The following is a 16,561-nucleotide window of genomic DNA, read 5'->3' as shown; positions in this document are numbered from 1 at the left end:
TACATTTAGGTCTATGATCCATTTTGAGTTAATTTTTTGAAGGGTGTAAGGTCTGTGTCTTGCTTTTTTTTTTTTTTTTTTTGCATGTGGATGTATAGTTGTTCCAGCACCATTTGTTGAAAATGCTTTTCTAGGGACACCTGGATGGCTCAGTCAGTTAAGTGTCTGCCTTCGGCTCAGGTCATGATCCCAGTGTGCTGGGATAGAGTCCCACATTGGGCTCCCTGTTCAGCGGGGAGTCTGCTTCTCCCTCTGCCTTTGCCTCTCCCCCCTGCTTGTTCTCTCTCTCTCTCTCAAATAAATAAAATAAAATCTAAAAAAAAAAAACAAAACGCTTTTCTCCATTGTATTGCCTTTGTTCCTTTGTCAAAGATCAATTGGCTACATTTGTGTGGGTCTATTTCTGGGCTCTCCCTTCTGTTTATCTGTCTATTCTTTGGTCAATACCACACTGACACTGACTTGATTACTGTAGTTTTATAGTAAGTCTTAGAGTCAAATAGTGTCAGTCCTCCAACTTTGTTCTTTTCCATTAATATTGTGTCGGCTTTTCTGGGTCTTTTGCCTCATCATATAAGCTTCAGCATCAGTTTGTTGATATCCACAAGATAACTTGCTGAGATTTTTGGCAGGGATTGTGTTGAATCTATAGATCATTAGGAAGAACTGATATCTTGTTAATATTGAGCCGTCCTATCCATGGATATGGAATATCTCTCCATTTATTTAGTTGATTTCTTTCATCAGTTTTGTAGTTTTCCTCATGTGTATTTTGTTAGATTTATACCTATTTCATTCTGGGGACTGCTAACATTAAAGGTATTGTGTTTTTAATTTCACTTGTTCATTGATAGTATATGGGAAAGCAATTGACCTATGTATATTAACCTTGCATCTTGCAACGTTTGTGTAACTACTTTAATTAGTTCCAGGAGTTTTAGGGTTTTGTCAATTATTTTGGATTTTCTACGTAGACAATCATGTCATCTGTAAACAAAGAGTTTTATTTCTTCCTTCCCAATCTGTATACCTTTTATTTCCTTTTATTATTGCATTAGCTAAAATTTGCAGTATGATGTTGAAAAGGAAGTGATGAGAGAGGGTATCCTTGCCTTGTTCCTCATCTTAACAGGAAAGCTTCTGTTTCCATTAAGTATGATGTTAGCTGTAGGTTTCTGTAGATGTTCTTTATAAAGTTGAAGGATTTCTCCTCTATTCCTAGTTTACTTTTTTTTTTTTTAACATAAATGGGTGTTGGATTGTGTCAAATGCTTTTTCTGCATCTATTAATAGGATCATGTCATTTATCTTCTTTATCCTGTTGCTGTGATAGATTTTATTGATTTTTGAATGTTCAATCAGCCTTGCATACCTGAGATAAATTCCACTTGGTTGTAGTTGAACTTACTTACATCTTTTAATACTAACAATAAAATCAATAATTTTAGGTTAGGTTTGTAGGTTTAAAAAATATGTTTTTTACTAACCAAAAAACCATTAAGAACTCCTAAAACCTCAAACTTATTAACTTAATGTAATTTAAATATAATTTTTGCCAAGAATTTCTTTGAACAAGCCCTCCTTCATGCATTTTATTTTTCTCTTCATGAATTTTAATCTCTCAATTTGTCAAAATAATATTTGTATACTTTCAGAGCCCCATCTAAGTACCATACATTTCTTCTTTCTCCCTTCTCCTCCACACACACATGCACACACAGATAATTTAGTACCAATATTTTATGATGAGCCACTGTTATAAAAGAGTAGTCTCATAACAGGGGACCAAATGTCTTTGTATCTTCGAGTTTATTATACAGCAGAAGAAGGAGGAGAGAAACACTGGTGTTTTAAAAATTATTTTTATTGTTACATTCGAAGAGGACATAGGAGGAAAAAAGCCAGTTATCCAATAACTGTTATACCTTTCAGAGGGAGGCACCCAGCAAGGAACTCTAGTCTTAGTTCAAAGCTGCACACACTACAGCTCAACAGCTGCCTCTCCACCTGACCAGAAATGTGGACAAATGTGTGTATGTCACCAATCCAGAGACGCTTGGGGTTAAAAGAAAATTCCTTTATTGCAAGTGTCCAAGTTCTTAGGATTCATCCTTAAAGATACTAGAAGAAGATGAGAAAGACCACACACACCAGACTATGTTTAGTCATTAGAGTAAACTAGCAAATTGCTAGTTTGTTCTAGGATGCATTGCATCAGACATCACAGTACATGAGGAAAATCTGCATTTTATGAAGAGCCACCAGGTAGTTCAGATCCACTTTACCGTGAAGTGCAGCCACAGGCCAGCCAGATACCTAGATAATATAGTCAGTGCAAAATTCAAATGGGTAAGTCAGGGCTTTGATGAGGCTGGCTACACTGCAAAATATAAATGAAACTTGAAAATAGAATGTTAAGTCTATTTACAAAAGTTGGTTTAGTAAAGTGACTTGAGAAAAGTTATGTTAACCACTTCCCGCACATCCCTCCCCGGCCAGAAAGAAAGAAAGAAAGAAAAAAAAAAAAAAAAAAACACCTGAAAATTATCTTGAAAACCAAGTTAAAACTGTATGGTGAAAAAGAGAGTGCTTGTTCCAGGTAAAGGACTTCAAGATAATTTACAGGCAGAATTATTTTTATTAGTAAAAGTCACAAATAGGAAAAAGGTTAATTGGCTGACTTTGAGGTGTGTGCTCTTAAAAATGCCTGTATTAATACGTTAACAAGAAAACAAAATACCAAGCACATTTCTGTTTCCAATTCTGAATTTCCCAGCAAGAGTTGGTGAAATCAACAGGGTATTAAAACAAAACCCAGGAAAACTCAGTCAATTTTTTTCAGTTGTCTGCCTCATTTCTTTCTAATCACCTTCAATTTGATTTCCAATTAGCTGAGGACAACATGACGGTCAAAGACGGATTTTCGCTGCTCTTGAACTTGAAGCTTCCAGCGTTGCTGGGCATACTCTACCTTATTCAGCACATTGGCTCGGCTGCGGGAGCGGGCCAGCACATCGTGGGCATTTGCAAAAGGCTGGTGATCCTGAAAGCCCAGTAATGGAGATCATCAGAGATAGCATGATCAGTGTACAACACACGCACAAAAGAGCAATTATCCAGCCAGAGAGATAGGAGTGGCTGGACTTTACAAACAGACCATCTCTTGGGCCAAGCACTCCTAGGCACTCAAGTGCCAGAAGTAGGATGAACTCAACTACAGAAATAAGTGTTTCAAGTAGCTTGAGTGATGAGGAGGTATTTGTGAAATGTTTGCATGAGTCATCATTTCCAAAGACATTTCCCATAAGAAGCAAGCACCAAGACAAAGACAGTGGTCATTTAGGTTAAAGACCAGCCTTCCCTGACAGGTAGGGGAAGAAAATCTTTTTTCATGTTAATATTCACATGTTACAGATATGGGAAGTAGAGCTTTTCCCTGCTGTATTCAATACTATATAGCTAATCTGGCAGAGGAAAGACTTGTCTTTTACTTTCCTGACTCCTGTTTAGAATTGTTACTTGCCAGCTTGAGGCCACATTCACCCTTGGGAGAGGAGTTGACAGGATCTTATCTTGACTGGTTTTAATATTTCCCTGCACCTTTAACACATACACCAAGTGGACTGGTTTCCAAAATCCTTTTCATTTCCCCCTCCCCCAGTCTGTAATGAAGACACACAACTCAAGTGCTACAATCACTCTCTATTACCAAGGACAGTAAGGATTTATTACTTCAGCATTTTTATTAGATAAACACCTGAATCTTTCACTGCTGAGCACTCAGGGGCCTCCATGTTAGTTGCTGCCTTAAGAAAGAGGCTATTGAGGGGTTACCCAGGTATCTGTGTAGAAAACCAACCTATCCTGGTCGAAGTAAACCAATGCCACTGATGTTTGTAGTCATGACACAGGAAACCACCATGCTAATCTATCTATGAATGAGATATAAACACAGCTGCCTAAATGACAAAAAGGATTCAATACTAATTTATTGCTTTTGTTTGCCCTTTCCTTGATCTCTTTTTCCTGAACCCTGTGTTAACAAAGCTTCTAAATGTTCCAACATAGGATCCAAGTCACAAGTTGTACCTCTTACATTAAACCTTGCCTCAAAGAGAGAAATATTGTTTTGCTGTGCATGTTTACAGAAGTTCTATTATACATCCAAGGCAGGAGTCAGCATGTCTATGGAAAGCGATACACAACCACATAACTATATATACAACTTTAACTATGTGGAGTTACAACACCTGGTCTTCTTTTTACAGTAAGGCACTTATACAATGTCTACATTTCAAAGACATCAAAAAGTTTTCTATAAGGAATCTTTCCCTGCCTTCTTTAATGAAATTTTCTCAAATTTTTGCTTAATTTAGGTAACAACTTGTTACAAGACAGGCAAACAGCAAGACCCATTTTTTTTATTTTTAACCTTACAAATGAAAATAATTAAAACAATTCCATAAAGTTCAAAATGTTTCAAAGATTTAAGAAAAAAAAAAAGTCAGGAACGAGGAAGGCTAAAGTTGTTGGATTACTTGATTTCCCATAAGGAAATAAACTGATCCGAGGTCATCTAACAAATGAACACAGGACTTAGCTCAACTCACCTTGACTTGGTGTCATATCATCTCAACACACTGATTTTGTTCAAGTGGATTAAAATGACTCTTTGGGAATACAATGCTTCGGTGAACTTGTATATAAAATAGTATTACCATTAGTTTGTTTTGACATAAACAAGACTGGGAAGAAGGATGTACTTTCTCAGCAGAGCAGCTCTCAATTTCATAGTCCTGTTATCTATCCTTCAAGGTAGGGGGAGCAAAACTTCCCTAAGGAACAAATTTAAAGGACTAAACAAACCAGTTAATCCTTTTATCCATTTTCCACCTATCAGAACAAGAATGAACCAGCTGCTCGTGGTCATGGATGCTAGAAGAATGCAAATAGAGATTTACCCTTTTTATATGTTTGTTCTTTTTACACCTGATAAAATTACAATAAACACAAAACATGTTTTAATGTAATGCTTTGATAATAGTAATGATGTGTCATGGATATATGATACGATAAATATTGTGACTACTTGCAGTGAGCTTCTTAACTATTTGTACTAACTCTCACTTGATTTAAAATGCTCTACAATGAACAAAAATGAAACAAGATGAAAGGATGTAACGGAGAATTAAACAGAAACATTTTTAAAAGCAGATAAATAGTAAAGAATTCTCATGTTAAGATAAGCAACAATTGTAGGAATTTAAATTTAACTTTTTTTTGTACAGAGTTGTTACCATAAATTCACAGCCAGAGGTTAGAAAACCTCTCTCTGCCCAGAATTAATTCAATAGATATCCAAGAGTCAGCCAGGACTCTCAGAGATAATGTTTTCAGTTAATATATGCATAGAATCTATCACTGGTGAACAAAATGGTTATTAAGCACATGACCCCACCAATCAAATGCCTTTCCTACATGTTTTCATCTACATATTTGTGCATCCATTTCTTTTATGTTCTATGTGCATTACATTAATATTGTTTATTTCTAAAATCAGGAACCAAATATTTAATACTGTAAAGGATATAGTTTTGTTTTTTTTTTTTTAAGATTTTTTATTTATTTATTTGACAGAGAGAGAGAGAGCGAGAGAGGGAACACAAGCAGGGGGAGTGGGAGAGGGAGAAGCAGGTTTCCCGCGCAGCGGGGAGCCAGATGCGGGGCTCGGTCCTAGGACTCTGGGATCACGACCTGAGCCGAAGGCAGACGCTTAACGACTGAGCCACCCAGGCGCCCCCCCATAAACTATTTCTTAATAGGCACATGGATAGATAGAAAGTCTGACTTAAACTATATCCTTTACAGGGGCACCTGGGTGTCTCAGTCGTTAAGCATCTGCCTTCGGCTCAGGTCGTGATCCCAGGGACCTGGGATCGAGCCCCGCGTCGGGCTCCCTGCTCCACGGGGAAGCCTGCTTCTCCCTCTCCCACTCCCCCGGTTTGTGTTCCCTCTCTCGCTCTCTCTCTGTCAAATAAATAAATAAAATCTTAAAAAAAAAAAAAAAGAAATAGTTTATGTGGCCTTTGATACATAACATTTTGATATGTTAGTTCTCAACTGGGGGTGATTCTGTCCCCCAGGGACATTTGGCAATATCTGGGAACACTTCTGATTATCACCGAGAGGATGACAGGCCCTGCCGGCAGCTGGTGGGCAGAGGTCAGGGATGCTGCTACATATCTTACAATGAACAGGAAACCCCCCACCACAAAGAATTATCCAACCTAGGGGCGCCTGGGTGGCTCAGTGGGTTAAGTGTCTGCCTTTGGCTCAGGTCCTGATCCCAGGGCCCTGGGATGGAGCTCCACATCGGGCTCCCTGCCCAGCAGGGAGTCACTTGTCCCTCTCCCTCTCCCTGCTCATGTTTTCTCTCTCTCTCTCTCTCTCAAATAAATAAATAAGATCTTAAAAAAAAACAAAAAAGAATTATCCAACCTAAAATGTCAGTGCTGTTGAGGCTGAGAAAAATCTGTCATATGTGAATGAAAAGTAACATGGGAACAGTACTAGAGACTCTAATGCTTCTGGTACACAACCTCCTGTCCTTCTAGCTCTCTTTCCTCATTAGCCCCATATGCCTGGTTTTTGACCACATCAGATCTCTAGTCTTGATCTTTCTCCCAGCCTATCAATAATCCCCTCCTGATACTTTTCAAAAATGAATAGGTATTTCCTACATGATTAAAAATAAAAGGTGGAAACATACTATAATTAGTCATTTCTTTTTTTTTTTTTTTTTAAAGATTTTATTTATTTATTTGAGAGAGTGAGAATGAGAGAGAGAGAGAGCATATGAGAGGGAGGAGGGTCAGAGGGAGAAGCAGACTCCCTGCTGAGCAGGAAGCCCCATGCGGGACTCGATCCTGGGACTCCAGGATCATGACCTGAGCTGAAGGCAGTCGCTTAACCAACTGAGCCACCCAGGCGCCCCAATTAGTCATTTCTTTTACATGTCTGTTTTATTCATCTCTCTATTCCTAGTACCTAGCAGAGGACCTGATACAGAAAAGTTACTCATTATGTGTTGGTTGAACTAATAAGGAAGGAAAAAAGAGGCAAACAGGTGTTTCTATGAAAGTTCTTGACAAAACATAAATGAAATCTTGCCCAAATAAGTTGAGTATTCATAATTGACAGTCATACAATAACAATGTATTGATCAAAAAGCAGGCTCTGTTTGTAGTAATAACTCCAGCCATCCAGTCAGGATTCCCTCTTCCCATCTTTTATCACCAGGTCCACAAGCCATTCCAGGGTAAAAGGACTTCTGACTATAGTTAGCAATGGTTCACCCTGGCTTTAGCTTTCGGAATCGGTTCTTGAAACTCTATTGAATTTTATCCATTTTAAGGAATGTAGGCCAATAAGGTAATCCAAAATAAAAAGTAATTCTAAAAATAATTATATATAGAATACTAAAATAGTGGAAAACTTGAAAATAGGCCCGAACAGGTTAATGACAAAACAATATAATTCTAAGCTATACTGAATAACAAGTTTGTGGACTATGTCAATTACCAGACATCTTTTTTTTTAATTACCAGACATTTTTTAAAGAAGTAATGTTAATACAAAAAGGAGACCACAAAACAATTTATACACTGATTATACCAACTATATGTATAAATAGAAATGTGTTTTTAAGACAGGAAGAGAAGCGGGAATGATGGTTTTGTTTTTCTCTAAAAATCATAGATTTTTTAAGAAGGAGGAGAAAAGAAATATAAAACATCAGCAGGTTATCAAGCTGCACTTCATTAAGAAAAGAACACTGTCTTCATGCTTCCCTTCACTATAGAAGGCCTCTTTGCCTTCTATATATTTGGTCATGTTGACAGGAATGGTATTCAGGCAGGAGCTTGGGGAGAAATCTATCTCAGAAGCTTTTCTGAGTTTAAACAGGGAAAGGCAATGAACATTGTGTCCTTGATACTAAAGGGCAAAGCCTTGTACAGCATAGTCACCAACGATCATCAATTTAGACCACCATATTGATGGCTATCCAGAGCAATTTCTTCATGAAGAGACATACACTAAATTAAAACAGTCCTTAGCTTCTCTAGTTGAGGATCTGCTCCAGCACATGAGCATCTATCTGCAACTATTTTTCACTTGCTCTTTATATCAGGTGATGACAGAGAGTGGCCATACAGCAGCTGGGGCATGCCAAGTACTTACCCCAACATCGTCATCGCTCTGTATCAATTGTGAGTGTCCAAACAGGCGTCTCTTCAGTATGGGCTCAACCAGAGTAAGGTAAACCATGTATAGAAGTAGAAGGCCCAAAATGGAGAGATAAATTATAATGGTAACCTAAAGGAAGTTGAAAGTAAGTTACATCTCTATTCAAGCCAAGAAATCAGAATTTTGTGTAATAATAGTGAAGCCACAGTGAAGACTGATTTTTCTGCTAAGCATATAGGATTCCTATACAAACCAGATTCCAACATAAACAAACTCAACTCTTCACCAAAATCTTATTTAAAGAAAAAGAGAAAAGAAAGCATTTTGTCTTTGGGATCTTATTATGAGTCTTCAAAACTCCAACTTCACCTACTGCAAATCATTTGTCACCACTGCTCACACACCAGTTTTCTTTTTTTACCTGAATACAGTGTCCTAGATTCAGCAGCACGTGCTTAGACAATTTAAAGGAACCCTAACAAAAAATTTAATTCAGATGAATTTCCACAGAATACTCTTTTAGATTAATTTAGATATATAAAAATACATTTCAGGCCAGTGATTTTCCTGAGATCTTAATCCGTATGCTGTCAAAAAGTACAGTGTGACACCCTTCTCCCACCACCTCTAGGATGGCTATAATTAGTACCAAATGATAGCAAGGATGTGGCAAAACTGAACTCTCACACATCGCTGGTGGGAATGTAAAATGGGACAACCATTTTGGAAAACAATCGGCAGTCTCTTAAAAAGTTAAACTTACCTGTCTAGGGAATCTACCTGACAGGAAAACATATATCCACACAAAGACATGTGCCCAGATATTTATGACAGCATTATTCATAATAGTAAAAATCTGGAAATAACCCAAATGTCTATCAACTGATGAATGGATAATGAAAATATGTTATATTCATATAATAAAATGATATTCAGTAATAGAAAGGAATTAAATACTGCTAACTTGTTACAACATGGATAAACCTCAAAAACATTATGCTAACCGAAAGGAACCAGTCACAGAAGACCACATGTTGTATGATTCTATTTATATGAAATATTCAGATCTGTAGAGACACAAAGCAGAATAGTGATTGTCTAAGGCTAGGGGAGGGAACGAGATTCACTGTAAATGGGCATGAGGGATCTTTTTGGGGTGATGGGAATGTTTTTAACACTAAATTTTTAAAAATTGTTTTAAATTTCCTAAAATTTATTCAATTGTACACTTACAATGAGTGACTTTTAGGGTCTGAAATTACACATCAAAAACTTAGCTGAAAAATAAAGAAGTACAGTGAGGATTTTTCTACAGGACAGCACCCTGCTGGAGTAGGAACTCTCCCACAGAAATCTTTGTAACTGTTACAGCTGACCACCCCAGATTCTCCATGAGGGCTTTTCTTGGGGGAGGGGGGAATGAATGGGAAGCTCCATATAAAAAAACTGGGGAGAAGAACTGTTAGCCACCATAATTAAGTAACTGAACTCATTAGAGGTCCAAATGGTGATGAGAGTGATCTACATTCTATTTCCTATAAAAAATAAAGGAAATCTTAGAATCCAGAAGTGATATTTCTAGAATAGTCTTTTTTTTCCCTAAGGGTTGAGAGGGCAGGAAGAAAAGCGCCTAGTCATGCTGTACTCTCACTAGCTTCTGACATACATGGCCCACAGAAAAGCTGGGATATATTTCAGGATATGCTAATTTCACACAGGGCATTTTTGTGCCATTTCACATATCACACCTATGTAACATGTCCTAAGTAATCCACAAAGCATCTCAATGAGGCAGGCAGAAACAGACCCACTGTTCCTCTGGGGCTGGTACTGGGGATGAGGAAGGAAGGGGGTAGTGGATGATGGGGAGGGGAGGGAAGAACAGTGGTTGAGTGAATGAAATAGAATTCAGATGTCCAAAATTTTCTTTCTTGTCTAGATACCATCAAAAACTATTCCAGAAGCAGAAGAGATGAATTTTTTTTTTTTTTACCTTGATCGTAACAGAGCTTCTTTCCTCGTATTTGCATTCACAGCGTAGACAGTATGCTTCTACATCAGGCCCACGCACAGGCATGGGATCCACAACATGAAGGCAATCGCTGAAAAAACAAGGATAAAATATTGCTTCAGCCTACCTGGATTTTCTACTTATACTGATCAAAACTTTCCTGAGATCCAGAATAATCGCTGAACTTAAGAATTCAAGGAACAAATAATAAGGGAAATGAAATCTTTTGCTCTCTCAGTATTAGCAATTGGGTGAGATTTAACAGTCTAAGAACCATAAAGACACATATGCAGTAGCTATTCTCAAAACTGCTGCTGTTAACAGTTAAAAATGCACCTGAAAAGTCTCAGGTGGGATCAAAAACTACTTAGCACATCAAGTTATATTTAGACTTGTTCATTTACCAAGAAAAAAATTGCTTTAAATGATTTAAAGTATCTTGGGGCATTGTTCAAATATGAGATTATCTCTTTTATGAATTAACATCAATCTTAACTGCCACAGAGTGGTATATGAATGGCTAATCACACTGAACAGCTGCTAAATTCTGAAACTCTGGAAACTGAGCACTCAAAGGTGCAGTAAGAAACAATTACTTTTCAAAAAAAAAAAAAAACTACCTTTCTAAATGAGTAAAAGTCTATTGAAAACATGAAGAAATAGGATTATGACAACAGAAATATTTAAAAATGAAAACTGATTATCCAGAAGAAGTATATAAAAAATAATAAAAGGCTAAATGTTTTTGTTGTTGGATGTTCTTTATTTTTTCCCCATTTTCTAGGCCACTTATTTATGGCTTATGAAAAAAGATACTCCAACAAAAAAAATTTTTTTTTTCAATTCAATTTTTGTAATTCAATTTTTGATGTGTAATTTCAATTCAAAAAAATGAATTTTTCCCAGAAATCTGTCAATTCTAGGAAATAATTAAATTATGACTCTCCCCAACTATTAAGAGCCTACTATGTTCTCCTTCAGCAAATGTAGGCAAAACTCTCCTATCCTATCAACTGCTGGGCAATTTTCTTTTGTCATCTCTTCCTCAGGCACTTCTGGCTGTCTGAAGAACTGATAGCATCCTGTCTCATTCCACCCATCTTTCTTGGGGGCACCCAATGCTCTAGGCTACATCTTTCCCTCTGCCCGGCAAAATCTACTTTTTTGTGTTCCATTCCTTCTGAGCCGTGGCATAAGAGAGAAAACCCAAAATGGCATAAATGATAAAAATTCAATCAGTTATCCCTAACAGGTAATTTAATTTTAACAACGATACTAACAAAAAAATAAGCCTCAAGTGGTGGTATGGTAAGGTCCCACAACTCACACCATACAAGTTTGTGTTATTTGTTGCAAACATATAAGAAAACCAGTAATGTATCCAGCTGGATGCAGGCATAAAATAGGCAGAGGAAATTAAATCCCATTCAATCACAGAGGTCAACCAGGCCAATATACTTTCAGAGAGGTCACCTGTACAAGGTCACAGAGTAGATTAGAAGGTAAAAGGACCAGAACCCAGGGTTCCTACCGCCTAGGTTGGCTCCCCTGTAGCTCTCTGAACCTCAGCAAAATAAGACTTATCTCCTTGTTTCCCAATTCAGCTCCAGAAACCTTCATAACAATACCTAGGAATTACTTGGGGAGCTAAGTGTTGAGTATTGAGTGTTTCTGTTTAAGTACAGATACAGTTTAATAACAAGGAGATATTGAGTGCTGTGCAAAAGTTGTGCAGGGTGGGAGAGGAAGGTTGGTCTGGCCAGCTAGTCAAAAACACAGAACCTAGATACAGAACTCAACCACTCTGGGAACTAGGCAACACCTCCCCCTAGTGCCAAAACAAGGATATTATCAGCTAACATCACACCTCAAACACAAACTAGAGAACTCAAACTTTTCTACTGTCAGACAGCGTAAGTCAATAAAGAATTAAAGCTAACAATGGGACAAAATGGAAGCCAGAAGGTAAAACTATATCTAGGACCAAATAGATATTGGAGGCTTTGTAAAGTCATAACATCCTAATTAATCATAACCTGCTTACCCTTCTAAAACCAGTTAACAGCTGAGAATCTATCTCCAGTAAAAGGCTGAGCTGCAGGAAGGAAGCAAGGGAGAGGGGGAAGAAAAATCGCAAACAAGCCTTGTTTTCAACTATTTCTTTTCAAAGCTCCCTATTTTGACCAAAAACCAGAGTGAATGGCATATGGTTCTGTCTGAACCTGGAATTATAAAAAGTCAGTGAAAAGATTAGTGCTAAACACTTGAACAGTGAGTTCACCTGCCACTCAAATAATAGGTATCACATTCTATTACTGATAATAAATTAAACTAATTTTAAGCGCTTAGTGTATTTGGAAAATGTATAGGAATAACTTAAAAACTTATTTGAGCTTTCTTGTATCATAAAAGTAACTTGATGGTATAAAATCTATAATATAGCTAAATCACTTTGTAGTATGAGACAATTTAAAGTGGAGCACAGAAGTTCAGAAGAAGTTTTCAAGAATACACTTACCAAATATCAGATTGAATCTAAATGTATACCATGGGAAGAACAGACGATGGCATCAGAAAAAAGAAACATGCTCAAAAAAAAAAAAAAAAAGAAAAGAAAAGAAAAAAGAAATGCTCAAAGGCTGCCTTTTCTTTTTCAAAGTCAACTTGAAATATTGTAACCAAATGAATTTAATTTTGCTTTCAAAGTTTTGCTGGCTATTTAGCTGTGAAATCAGGTACATGTGAAAGTTCCTAGCATTTGGAGCTATTCTTCTTATATGCCTATCCCAGCAATATTCTACCATGTTTACAAACCATAAAACATCACAATTCATGAGAAGGAGCCCATCCATCCTGCTACAAAACAACTGCTTCCCAATCTTTTATGCTATATGTAGAAAAGCTATCATTTGTAAGATCCATAAATAGAGAAGACTGCTGGTGACTACTGAGTCAAGATCCCAGTCATCACAGGCCTGCCTGATACTCCAAGAGCTGAGGGAGCAACTTCTTGATATACCTATATCCACGGCACACCAACAGGGAAAACTAGGATATAGGTGGCCCATTCCCATTCCTTCCTGAGCTTTTTGACACTTTAAAACATAGTCTCCTGTATTTGGCAATATATCATCAAAACCTACAAGTTGTGAAAATTATAACCCAGATAAATGAGGCTTGCTTACCTTCCACTGAAAAGCAAGAGAGACAAAATTTAAGAGGGCACAGGAAGGTAGCTATGGGCAGTGTAGGTGCCACAAACTCAGCTCTGTCCCTTATAAAACCCTCCCTACTTGGGGCTTAGTGTTTTGGCTATATTCCTTTACATTTACATCACGCACTCAGGGCCTTACTCTCACTTTTTCAAATAGAAGTGGAGTTTGACACACTTAAAAAGAAATACAGGTGACCCTTGAACAACGGGTTGAACTGCATGGGTCCACTTGTATGCAAATTTTTTTCAATAGATACAGTACAGTACGTCAGATGTATTTTCTCTTTCCTATGATTGTCTTAATAACATTTTCTTTTCTCTAGTTTACTTTATTCTAAGAATACAGTATATAATACATTTAACATATAAAATGTGTGTGAATCAACTGTTTTATTGGTAAGGCTTCTGGTCAACAGTAGGCTATTAGCAGTTAAGTTTTGGGGGAGTCAAAAGTTATATGCAGATTTTTGACTGGGCCAGGATCAGCACACCTAAGCCCTACATTGTTCAGGAGTCAACTGTATTTAAAAAGGAAACAATACATTGGATGAACATTCTGGGCTAACAGTGACAACCACAAAAAGAACTCTGACAGGTAATTCAGTAATCTAAAATACTTACCAATCTTTTTGGGATATGTTCTTATTATAAATATGCCCAGAATTATCTTTATAGGGAGGACAGATACATTTACATCGGACATCCTCGAAATTCTGTAACCAAAATGGAAACTTAGTATAGCTTGTTAACAGTTTAGCACCAATATTTTTAAAAAACTGCACCATATACATTTTGCTAAGCATCCCCTGCCAAATATTCTAAAACTATTCGTTTTGAGAGATAAAAGTTTTTAAAGGTCATAGTTTCTTTTTTGGTAATGCTAATGAATCATTATATATTACATAAAATTATTTTGAAATAATACCTGTAGGTGATCTGTGATTTATTAATCACATTTATAGGTCACATGACAGTCCAACTGTGCTAATATTACCACCATCTACCTGCCAGTAAAAAGACACAGTAGACAGATAACTGTGCCTGCAAATAAGAATCCAATTACAAAAGGATGGAGAAGAATCAAACTAAAAATTACTCACGAATCAAGTCACAATTCTTCTAAACACCATCCTTCGACCCTTTGGTAGAATGGTGCTAATATGGATAAAGGGGGTCGGACCAGCGCTCTACAGAAGGGGTGAAAATTTTAGAGACACTCAGCTATATTTAGAAAGGAAGTATACAAGGGAAGTAGCTGGAGTCTAGCTGAGATCAGTTTGGTCTACGCTTCCCAGGAAACTTTGCTTCTAATCCCTGGTAGACAGAGAGGATAACTACTGATAAAGCAAGTTTCAAGAGATGGAGAAAGAGGTGACTAAATATATGAGTACAGGGAATAGGAGAAGCTTCATCAGCAAAGGGGAATTTATCTGAGAAGGCAAGTGGCTCATTAGTCCCCAGAGGACAAGGCCCACTGCTCCTATATATAGTGCTATGTCTGGCAGAGCTGTTGACAATGTATTCATCTGGCAACCACTTAGTGAGCATTTGCTCAGTGCTGGACCTTGTGCTCAATGAAGTGGATTCAGATAAGTGTAAGACATGGTTCCTGCCAGTAATGAGGACACACCCTAGTAATGGAGACTGACAGATAAACACATCATTACAATACACTCTTCAAGTGATGACAGGAGATAGGCAGAGGATGTCAGCAATGTTTTGAAAGACAGGAGACTTGATTTTGTCCCTATTTCTGGTGGGAGGTAGGAAAGATTTCAAAAAGAACTCCCGATCAAAACTCCCTGATCTGTCTGCATTTAATCTGTCTTTCCCAGCCCCTGTATTTAAAGATATTCTAGATTAAAGCTCCTACTTTTAAAAGATGCAATTTCATTCTGTTTTCCCATCATATTAATGTGAATTCCTTCTGTTTTCCCCAGTAAGGAACTAGCTCATCAAAGAGGAAGCACAGGTGTGTACGGGGGCAGAACAGGTGTGGAGGGTAGGAGCATGAAGGGGACTAAAGAGTAGCATGAGGAGGCTATATGGGCCAAGAAGTGGTGCAGGGGAGAAGGCTACAACTTTACCTCCCTTGTAGTTTGGACCCTTCCTTCCCCACTAAAATGTCAGGAAGAAAGAAGGCAAAAAAGGAGCCAAGAGATCCTGGAGGGAGTTAGGTCAGGATATTAGGCTGGTGAGACTCTGTGTAGGTCCCACTGGGAAGGAAGGCAGCCAGGAGAGGCAAGTTCCTACACTGGGAAGGGAACTAGTTCAGGGATGAGTTAAAATGAGTTAGTTCCTAACCGGGAAGATTTCCGTCGGCTGGAGGCTTCTCGTAACTTTGGTTTAGGGAATGGGGGCGGGGCAGGAAGAAGGCTATCTGTGAGACAGGTGGAGGGCGGCGGTAGACTTAAGGAGCTTAAGGGTGGAAAGTTAAAGGCTCTCAGAGTTGGAAAGGTTGTAAAGTTTGAGGTGGGTGCTGTCGGGTCTGGGAAGGGAAATGTCTAGGAGGTGGAGGAGTTGCTGTCCAGGCTGTGGGCACTGTGATGGGTGGAGCTGGGGACGGGGGCGGGGTATCAGGCGGGAAAGAGGGGAGTAGTGTCAGGGCTACGGGTGGCAGTGGGGGCAGTGACTGTCAGACTGTCCGGGCTGGAGGGCGAGAGTGCTGTCAGGCAGTAGGGTGTTGGGTGGGGTGCTGCAAGAGCTGTGAAGCTAGGGGTCCGGCCGGCAGGGCTGGAAGAGGAATGGGTGGGGAGCAGGTTGGCCGACTCAGTTTCCGCAAGGCCGGAGCAGGGGAGGAGCTCCTGTCTGGAGCGAAGGCTGGGCGGACTCACCTTGGCGGCGTCTGACAGCTGCACCAGCAGCAGCACTGAGAGCGCCAGGCAGGACAGGCTGAGCAAGGAGCCAAGCCGAAGGAAGCCTCCCCACAGGGTCGCCATCGCTGCCAGGCCCAGCGGTTCCCACAGCCCGGAGCCCCCGAGACCTGCTCCCGGCTGGGGCTCAGGCCCGGGATCCGGCTCCGGCTCCGGCTGCGGCTCGGGCCCCTCCGCCCGCACTTCCGTCTGGGCCTTGGCGTCACCGGCCGCGCC

At 38.9% G+C, this 16,561-nt stretch overlaps 1 protein-coding gene across 4 annotated transcripts; it reads right to left on the bottom strand.

The window, feature by feature from the left end:
* Positions 1–1,846: 1,846 nt before the first annotated feature.
* TMEM9B (TMEM9 domain family member B) lies at positions 1,847–16,558 on the bottom strand. Of its 4 annotated transcripts, XM_078058420.1 has the most exons (6): positions 16,307–16,445; positions 14,573–14,659; positions 14,094–14,185; positions 10,241–10,349; positions 8,242–8,376; positions 1,847–3,043 (listed from the first exon to the last, which is right to left on the bottom strand). In XM_078058420.1, the coding sequence occupies exons 4-6, from the start codon at positions 10,322–10,324 to the stop codon at positions 2,888–2,890; spliced, it is 375 nt and encodes a 124-aa protein (XP_077914546.1). In that variant the 5' UTR covers positions 10,325–10,349; positions 14,094–14,185; positions 14,573–14,659; positions 16,307–16,445; the 3' UTR covers positions 1,847–2,887. The 4 variants fall into 4 exon arrangements, with proteins under 4 accessions (XP_077914546.1, XP_035977305.1, XP_035977306.1 ...); XM_036121412.2 differs by lacking the exons at positions 14,094–14,185; positions 14,573–14,659 and having other exon boundaries at positions 1,847–2,316; positions 2,870–3,043; positions 16,307–16,558; XM_036121413.2 differs by lacking the exon at positions 14,573–14,659 and having other exon boundaries at positions 16,307–16,540.
* Positions 16,559–16,561: the final 3 nt, after the last annotated feature.

Source organism: Halichoerus grypus, chromosome 11 (assembly GCF_964656455.1).
Source record: "Halichoerus grypus chromosome 11, mHalGry1.hap1.1, whole genome shotgun sequence".
Lineage (NCBI taxonomy): Eukaryota > Metazoa > Chordata > Mammalia > Carnivora > Phocidae > Halichoerus > Halichoerus grypus.
This window is presented reverse-complemented; position numbering and strand designations above follow the sequence as displayed.